This window comes from Opisthorchis viverrini (assembly GCF_000715545.1).
Source record: "Opisthorchis viverrini unplaced genomic scaffold opera_v5_122, whole genome shotgun sequence".
NCBI classification, from domain to species: domain Eukaryota; kingdom Metazoa; phylum Platyhelminthes; class Trematoda; order Opisthorchiida; family Opisthorchiidae; genus Opisthorchis; species Opisthorchis viverrini.
The window spans coordinates 497,280-506,865 of record NW_008751780.1 but is presented as its reverse complement, the minus strand read 5'-3'; the positions used below and the strand labels follow the sequence as shown (position 1 = coordinate 506,865).

The 9,586-nt window shown below is 41.4% G+C and overlaps 1 protein-coding gene across 1 annotated transcript in view; it reads right to left on the bottom strand.

Annotated features, from left to right (window-relative positions):
- Positions 1–1,602: 1,602 nt before the first annotated feature.
- Positions 1,603–9,586, bottom strand: part of T265_06141 (hypothetical protein) — a gene marked incomplete at both ends in the record, with an annotated part of 21,352 nt that continues 13,368 nt past the window's right edge. The window contains 3 exons of the mRNA XM_009171334.1: positions 1,603–1,905; positions 2,625–2,675; positions 8,299–8,407. Coding sequence (XP_009169598.1) covers positions 1,603–1,905; positions 2,625–2,675; positions 8,299–8,407 — 463 coding nt within the window. The remainder of the gene's footprint in view (positions 1,906–2,624; positions 2,676–8,298; positions 8,408–9,586) is intronic.

The window sequence follows — 9,586 nt, the reverse complement described above, 5'->3', positions numbered from 1 at the left end:
GCATTCGGGGCATTCAATGGGCTAGCTCGCCACCATACCGGTGTGAACTAATTAACAGATTATGTATGTATGTATGTTTGTATGTATGTATGTATGTATGTATGTTTGTATGTATGTATGTATGTATGTATGTTTGTATGTATGTATGTATGTATGTATGTTTGTATGTATGTATGTATGTATGTATGTTTGTATGTATGTATGTATGTATGTATGTTTGTATGTATGTATGTATGTATGTATGTTTGTATGTATGTATGTATGTATGTATGTTTGTATGTATGTATGTATGTATGTATGTTTGTATGTATGTATGTATGTATGTATGTTTGTATGTATGTATGTATGTATGTATGTTTGTATGTATGTATGTATGTATGTATGTTTGTATGTATGTATGTATGTATGTATGTTTGTATGTATGTATGTATGTATGTATGTTTGTATGTATGTATGTATGTATGTATGTTTGTATGTATGTATGTATGTATGTATGTTTGTATGTATGTATGTATGTATGTATGTTTGTATGTATGTATGTATGTATGTATGTTTGTATTATGTTATGTATGTATGTATGTATGTATGTATGTATGTATGTATGTATGTATGTATGTATGTATGTATGTATGTATGTATGTATGATGTATGTATGTATGTATGTATGTATGTAATCAACTTGAAAGAAAGTAAGCAGGCGACTAGGCGAAAAAGTTCATGTGGATTCCTGCGAAAAATACCGTGTAATACTATTTTACAACCCAAGTAAGTAATGCACTCACTGTCAATTTTTAGGCATACCAATTGACAGGGGTCTGGTCTTTATCTAACAACAAGGAAACGATCAAACTGTTCAAGAAGCCAAATAGCTTCCTGCGGAAATAGCAACCACACTGTTAGTTCAGTGGTTCGAGCATTTGAGTTTGTAGTAGGAAAACCATAACTCCGTAACGTCTGGCTAATCGGACTAGCTAATGACCATGTTTTCCTGTGGAAACATCTTCAATAGAGTGAAGGCCTCGAATTTACCTTATAGTGGAAATCAAAATTGCTAACTGCTCTCTGTTAGTCGGAATGTGGGAGATAAACCCACCAGAATTATGTTTGAGCCTCAGTTTTATTGTTGTTTATTACACGGAATTTTTACAAAAAATAGGCTGAAATACAGAAACGCCTTTCATTGTGGTTACAGGCAAAGTCCTTACAACGCATCCGTGAGAATGAACTGAAGAATCTCCAGGAGGCTCAACGTTTGTATTTCACCGAGAAGCGCTCAAAGGATCAGTGTCAAAAAGCCTACAAGGAGTAAGTTGCGAAACATATTATGACATGTAACGGTTAGCAAAAACGAGTGGAAAACCTTACGGGGGCACTGGTACACCATACTGTGGCACATAATGAGAAAGATTTTTTACAGCTAATTTTTGAACCGAGAAATGGATTTTCTATGAATTTAAACTTCAAGATTCCACGTTTGCTTTACAAAAACTCAGCAGCCACAGGGGGGAAGATGTTTGAGTGGCGAAAAATAAGTCGAGTGGAAACGTTTCTGGGGTACACTCGGAGTTCACTGTCGAGGGATTTACCTTCGTATTACACGCTTCATATATCTGGGAATTGAGTGTAATCACTGCTATCAACGGTGCATTTATCAAGCAAAGCTTGGAGATTATCGCTGAAATAACACTGAATCGTTTTAGCGTCAGCTCCACAACTTTTAGGAGCACCAGAAAGCAAACACCAAGCCATCCTATATGAGAAGTCGTCACTCGCGAAGTCAGACAATATATAACCACGTGGTGGTTTCCGTGATTGAAGGATGGGTGATGAAATATCCTGCTTAAGTGGGAGGTAACCACAGTGCTGATCAGCCGCTGAAAACTGAAGAGTTAACTGCTCAGATTTCTATCTCATAAACCATGAAATCGGAACTCCCTGGAGTTTTGTGAGATGCGCACTGCTTATAATATCCAATAAGGGTGAAACAGCGGCACAGTTGTTCTCAGCTTTCCAGCGCAGATTGGATTCACTTACAGGACGAAATCCTAACTGAGGATTCAGTTTGCCATGTCTCTGCCATCTGCTATCCGTCAAATGATTAAGAGGACATTAACCGTGCATTCGACGTTAGGTTAAATACCATACATAGGATTTCTGAGGTTAATAATCACCGGAATAGAGTTTCCAAGCTAACCTAATGCACAGGTTTAGAACCGGCAGCGAAAGCTCCAAAACAAAATCTCTGTTGGTGTAACGATCCACACAGACCCACATTCAATCTTCAATATCGGTGTCAAGTACCTCGGTATGAACACGGTATTTTCCTCAAAAAGCTTGACCTTGTAAGAATTCACTGATTAACTGTTTTACTTGTTTTAAGTTGGTTACTAAGAATTCACTGATTAACTGTTTTACTTGTTTTACAGTTGGTTACAAAAGAAAGCGCGGGAACGACAGAAGCATGGGAAAGAGAGTCAGAAAAGACCTCATTTCGTCCGGACTATTCGTCATCGAGTAAACTCGGAGAGGATATTGTCAAAAGTCGTTCCTGCTGCAAAGGTGTATCAATTGCTATATTTGGAAAATGAGACTTTACCGGTCTCCGGAAGACTCACCCAGCCTACCTGTTGCTGGAAAATCTTCAGGTCGAGCTCATAAACGTCCAGGTGTTCAACCTGAAGTGAAGAACAGAAAACTTCTCACGAATAGGGTTTTCAGGGTAGTCAGACATAAAGTTCTGTGGATTGCGTATTTCTACATGTTTTTTACATGAAATGCATTCGTCTTTGAGGGAATTGGAGTTTCGAACTCAACTTGCATTGATTAGGTTTACGGCAGTCCACCAAAGTCCACAGCGGGGCGATGTGCAGTCAGAAATAAGAGATCCTAAGTACTTGTTCCGCTGTCTGAAAGAATTATCAGTCCTATACCCACCTGGGGAAACTGGTATATTAATTGGCAATCAGACGCTTCTTCAATTCAATCGCGACAAAAACCACTGCTGGTAAGCGACTAATTTTCAATGCATGATGTTTTAATTCAGTTTGAACAAGGGCGAGAATATATGAAGGGTTTCTTTTTTCACTGAAAGGATCTAAGAGTTCCGCTTGATGTCTCTCATTTCCACTTTCCAGTACACCTATTCAAGCCTGAAAACGGTATGGGAGAGAGCAGCAAGCAATTAATTGATCTTAATGGATGACATATGGCACTATCAGCTGTCCTGTGGGCCACGTTGGACTTCGACCGTAAAGTCACAATGATCACTACGGTGCCATCTACGGTAAATATTTTTCTAAGACAACTCCGTACAGGAAATCCCATAGGAAACTCGAAGCTTGGTAAGGGAGCAAGCGGTTATTCTCAACTTAGAGGATGGGACAGGTAGAAAACCTTTGGTTACGACCCAGGCTGAGCGGGAAAGGTTGTGTAGATACTGCTGGAATCGACCAACTTTACCCGGCCCCTCAAGTCCTTTTGAAAAGGTTAAGTCTCTCAGAAGATAGACCTTTCGTCATTAATTTGAGTGAGTGCTGCTGCATTGAATGCATCTGCAAACTAGAACCATGCTCTGTTTTGTGACCATTTGGCCATCTGTTTTTGTACACCAACCTGATTTCGTGTACCAGAAGGAAGGAAGACCACACAAATCAGACAAACTGACTCCTCTCATACGAGTCAAACGAGACGAACAATTGGACGACGGTAAGAAACTCGGGGCATAATGGACTCAGGTTTCCATCAGGCCTTTCTGAAAACGAAGCAGAAACACATACTAGACTGGACCCCAAAGCGATCTAACGTCCTGAACAAATTGAGAAATCTGTAACTCCAGGTAGACAATAAGATGCAGCGCGAAGAAGCCAGAAGTGTTGATTGGATTGTAGTCTCAAGATTGAAGACAAGCTGAAGATATGGAAGCTCGAAGAATTAGAAAAAGCAGTGGAAGTTAGAAACAGCGGAATTTTGTGTGTGCCACTGTCACTTGGGGAAAATATAACGAAAGAAGTTGAACATTCAGCCCATACAAAGTTTCATTATTTTCTGGGGCACTCGGATGAGAGGTTGCCTTTCTTTTTCACCCACCTTCAAGTAAATCACGCAGAACACCCCACACTGAGACACGACTTGCTTAGTTCTAAGCAGAAATAAAGTCTGTGAGTATATTAAACAATCGAATGGAAATTAAGCACCCGTTTCTCCTCACCCGGTTCAATCGTACAACCAGTCAAACAGACCTTAGGGGCTTCAGATCCCACCTAATCTGTATAAATTCCCTTGCAACTGGTTTCATGCCTCGCAATTTTCCTGATTAATTTTTCCTACAACTCCTTCGAAATGTCTCCAACTATTAGGTGTGTTTGCAGATAATGCGGAATTTCAGAAAGCCATATGCTAAAGCCATTGTTAGGACAGTGATGATCGTATGCTTTTTATGGAAGCATTATCACTTCGTCACTGAACTTGAAAACTGAGTGTGTGAGTCTGAGGTGGATAAAGCCGAGGAGGAAGTCATATTTATACATCAGTTGAGCTTCGGTATCTTCATATGGTCACAATCATTACGAACGTGAATCCAAATTCCATCTCCAAATATTTTATGACGGCACATGTTAAAATAACTGTTCTGATGGACGTAACGTAATAACGATAACAATAATAATAATATCGATAAATACCCTCAATTACACACGAATTTCGTTTTGACGACAGGCCCAACTGAATCCAGTTGAAACTTTCATTTATGATGGACGAAGAGTTTTCAGCAAATTTATGAGTAACGATTTACGCCCAAATAATAATAATCTTGTCCATTATAATGTAAATGTGACGATGCTGCCACAGTAATTGCGGATCTTTGCTTAAACGATATTTGTCCCATTCCTATGGGATTGGTGATACAAACGAGCAGACGATCAGCCCGACGCAAATTGTGTTAGTTTATACTTTGATATGACACTATGAAGTTGCTAAAACATCACTCACACAAACATGGTTAGGATGTTTTTGAAATAGGCGTTGTCATGTCTGCTGCACGACAGGAGCTCGTGAAGGTCACGCCATCTCAAGTCACCCAATTGGGGCTTTCGTGGAGTGAAAATGCACGAACGATTTAGACTACCGGACTACTACGGAAGTTCACCGAAGATCTTGTCGCGATTTCAAAAATCTGGGACATCCAACGTAAATAATTTCTTGATAAAAATAAACAATGTGGACTTTGAACAATTCCCCATTCTAAATGAAACTTAGCCGGACGATTCTGTATCAGGTAAAAGGATGAAACAATCTGGGATGTTGACCTGTTACAACGTATTCAAGGATGCGCTGTGTCAATCAGGCTACTTGATGAACCCGATAGAAATGAGTGCATACTTATCCGATATTTGAGAGTGCTCACAGCGGTTTATTGTGGCTCTTAACACACGAGTTACTTTTGTTTTTTCATACTGGCATACGCTGTACCCACTCATGAGTGTCGTTCTACTGGGTAAATTCATGAAGTACTTGGGCAGCAAAGTAAGTGGAAAACGACTTCGTTTTATACGAATATACCGAAGTCTAAGCGACCAAATCCCACAGTTTTTTAGGTGGCAGTGTAGGATAAAGCTCGGCCATTGTAACTGTGTTCATCATTTTGATAAGTGTAAATTTTTTGAAAAGATATCCGCCAAATTTCTAGCAACGATGAGTGCGAGCAAATCTATACAAGCCTATGCCAAGTTCAGGCTTAGATAGTGCAGTATTCAAATTCGCCCCTCCACCGACTTTTGAATGCACTTACGTTTATTGGCCTTGCCTATGAGTACTGAACGTTTGGTAGTTTCAGTAAGACGACAAATCCGGCCGTTTTTTGGTGAATAATAAGGGAAAAAATCTTGTTCACTGAGTGGCGCAACCCATGCTGGCACTTGGAAGGCAAAAGGGGTGCTAAAGGTTTCTCTGTACTGCTGCTGAGATTCTCCAAAAAGCATTAAAACCTTATATCCCAAACACCAGCTCACTTATGCAACCTTTGGTTCTAAGACATTATCATCATCATTGTAAGCTGTAAGAACCATGTACCTGTCGTACAGTGGTTGTAGCTGTCACATGTGTCTCACAGGCATCCGCGAAAGTCAGTACCACGAAGACCAAGCAAAGTTGTGTCCAGATCTCAGGTACACTAGCCATAACTTTGTCCTCCTACCGCCACACAGAAGATCAACAGCGATTGTAATGGAAAGAAGCTCCAACCAAACAGTCTCGTAGCGATGCATGCAATCTAAAATTGCGCCTTAGCTCTTCACACTTTTTCTAACTCTATAGTCCTAATCCTGTGGACACGTGTAAATCTACAGCGAATATCCTCCTAATTCCAATGGAAGAACTAGTGTTCTTCAGACTTGCCCATAATCGTACTTCCCAGCCATTTCTGAGATCAAACGTATTATAGATGGAGCCTTAAACTTGTCTATTCTCTTTGGGGTGGATATTATTTTGGGAGAGAGACCCTAATTATCTTGGGTGTGCAAGCGATATCGCATTGCTCGAAAAAATTCCGCCCAAATACAAAATACGCTGAATAACCTGAAAAATTCTAACGTACTTCGGGGTGTAGTGCAAGATGCTACTCCAAAGCTAGGTGAATGCAACACCGAACCTATTCATGGTGTTGGAAGTTCTAGAATCCGTTGATAAATCAACTTATTCTGGTGCTTGTACCTCTCCGGATGACGACGCTACCAAAGTGGCGAATGTCCGGATCAACTTAGGCCCCTTAGCGACTCCGTGGTTAGCTCATCGGTGAAAAGCTGGTTGTTCAACATAGCAGTTTTCCTGATGTACAAAGGTATGCGCTTCAGGCGAAAAGGAAATTTACCTATTGGCACTTTACAACGCTGCCCACGAATCCTGCGAAGAATCACTCCCTGTAACAAATCTAGTGCTTGCGCGACTGAAGTAACCTCGCTGGTTAAGTCAAGTTTCCCGTAGGATCTGTTTACTGGAAAATGAAGCAGCGTAAACAAAACCTAATCCAGGAGCTTGGTATGGAACAACGACGTTAATTTGTTTCATCTGCTAGGTTTGGGCCACGCAACTAGTATTTACCCGGTCCGTTCGATTATCCTCAACATTCAATCCATTACTTATCCCTATTCTTGAACTTACGGCGTCCAGGTTTTCTGATAAACCGAAACAAATTGCAATTGCTCGAGGTTTCTGGTTGAAGGGATAAGCTGAACTAAACGGTACCTTCGGCTAGACACAAGAGTACCAGTAAGCGTACAGAATCCTGATGGCAATAATAATTGGAGAAAACAATAAACCCAAAAGAGCTCCTTGATACTTTCGAATGCCATGAATTTACACAGTAAAGCTGGTAAAATAGGAAGCAGTTTTGGTGCAAAATGTCACAGATATCCAGGTATTCTGCAACTAGAAACCACTATCAATGCAGTCAGGCCAATACAGAGTGTGGTTAGTTGTTGTAACCTACACCATCTATTCTAAGGAACAGACGGTCGAGGGGAAAGGGGCATCTGGCAACTTAAGGAGAGCCTGTCTCTAGAGGTAACGTGCAAGATCCGTTATCAGTAACCATCCTGTGGGGAATTTCAAAATAATCCTCAGCGGTTTGAGAAAATAACTCTTTTGGGCCAAATAGTCAGCCATGTTCTGTTGAGCTTGTCTCCAAACGGAGACATATCATGCCTGGTACGGGATCTCTGTTATCTTCACTGCTACGTTGGGTATCAATTTAAAGCAAACACCTTAGGTTACTTGATGGACTGAAGAGAGTTTTTAGCGCACTTGTTTTTCTTAGTTTTGTTTTCTTTGGTAAACTCATCGGAATCTGGATTTATCATCAAATCCTTTGCAGTACAAACTACGTATATCAAGATTAATCTTACAATACGTAGTCCAAGAAACCTTCCTAAAGTAACCCTAAAAATATCTTTCAGATGAATGCAATCTTCCATCAAAGATCGAAATTCCCAACTTCAGAATCCGACGCGACAACCCAAGTGCAATTAGTTTATCCGGCTATTGGCGAAATAAGTAGAAGGGTAGCATTTTAGCATCTGCGGTGGCAGGATCATGTTTGGCAAATGAACTGCGACAGGATTCCGAAACAGCTATAATATGGTTAGGTGGATATGAAGAAATGGGACACTCACAGATAGAACCTTCAGGACACTGGCTGAAAGTCTAAAAGGTGCTAACGTGGATCTCGTGAAGTGGAAGGAAGAAGCATAAAGTAGGATGGCTTGCAGAAAAATTACACGAATTTAAGTGTGTCAATCCGACACCTACCACCTTCAAGCCAGACATCTCAAGCGTGCAAGACACACGAATGTCATCAGAATTGTTGAACCCGGAGGCTGCACAAGCTGGATTTGCGACGACTGCGGCGGCGTTTGTGCTGAATGCATAGGGTTAAGCAGTCACACGGCAGTCCGTCGGCGAAACGCCGGCGGATGAAGTAAGTTTATCAGATCCGCCTTGTCTCTCTGAGGTTACCAGATGGCCAGGTCTGTGAGGGCGCCAAAAGGACCTTCCGTGGCCATCGTTGTGTATACCAAAACCAATTAAAATAGCGTGCGCACCGAATGATTCTGTACACCAAGGCCGACTAAGTTATAATTGTCGTGTGGATGGAGTCATATCGAACGATGAGTGGGACGCTTTACTATGTACAATGTGTTCGGGCCATTAGTAATACAGCCCCAGTCTACCTGAGCCGGACACTAGGTTTTTCAGATTGGTATCAACAGACCCCGCTTGTGTTCCGGACGCTCCAGAACCTTGAGCATACAGAAATGCTGGGAGTGGCTTTCTCCTTGTATACACCGAACTGACCAATGTCTAACAATAGCCAGCCGTTTGTGTGTGCCTCGGACGCATCCCATCTGTTGCGGGTCATTAGACAATGTTTTCTCCACGATGCAAGTATCATCCGTATGGCTGCGAAGGCCGCCGCAACCTAACAGGATCTTAAGCGGTCCTTCAATGCCGAGGTTCTCATTTGGTTACCGGACTGTTTTTTCTTGCTATTTCAAAAGTTAATTCATATATTGCAGTATATTTTACCACACTGCACTGGATTGAGTTGGTACATTCTATCGTATTCTGTTTATGCGTACTTGTTTTTTCATCTGCAAGATACCCTCAATAAACTTAAGAATATCCCCGAGTGTTGAGCTTATAACGGTGCCAGAGGTGACGCTCTATGATCATTGTTGTACCGACCCAGCTGAATGATGGTGGTCACTGGCTAACTGCGTTTCCAGAGTGGTGATGGTTATGACACAACCCTTTGCATACACCATATTAACCGTATTCACTTGAATTGGCATTATCAGCCATCAGTTGAACATGCATTAGAGCATGGCATTAGAGCTGCCCCCTCCTGCTTACCCTGTGATCTTATTCCCTCAGGGTTGCATAGAGGTGACTTGGATCCACATGCCATTCAACCCAGACGGTTTTCGCATTTAGCATTGTGCGCGGGTGCCCGTCGGCAGCGTGCGATATGACACGCCAGTCCCGAAGCGGATAGCAGCCCACCATATATATATATATATATATATATATATATATA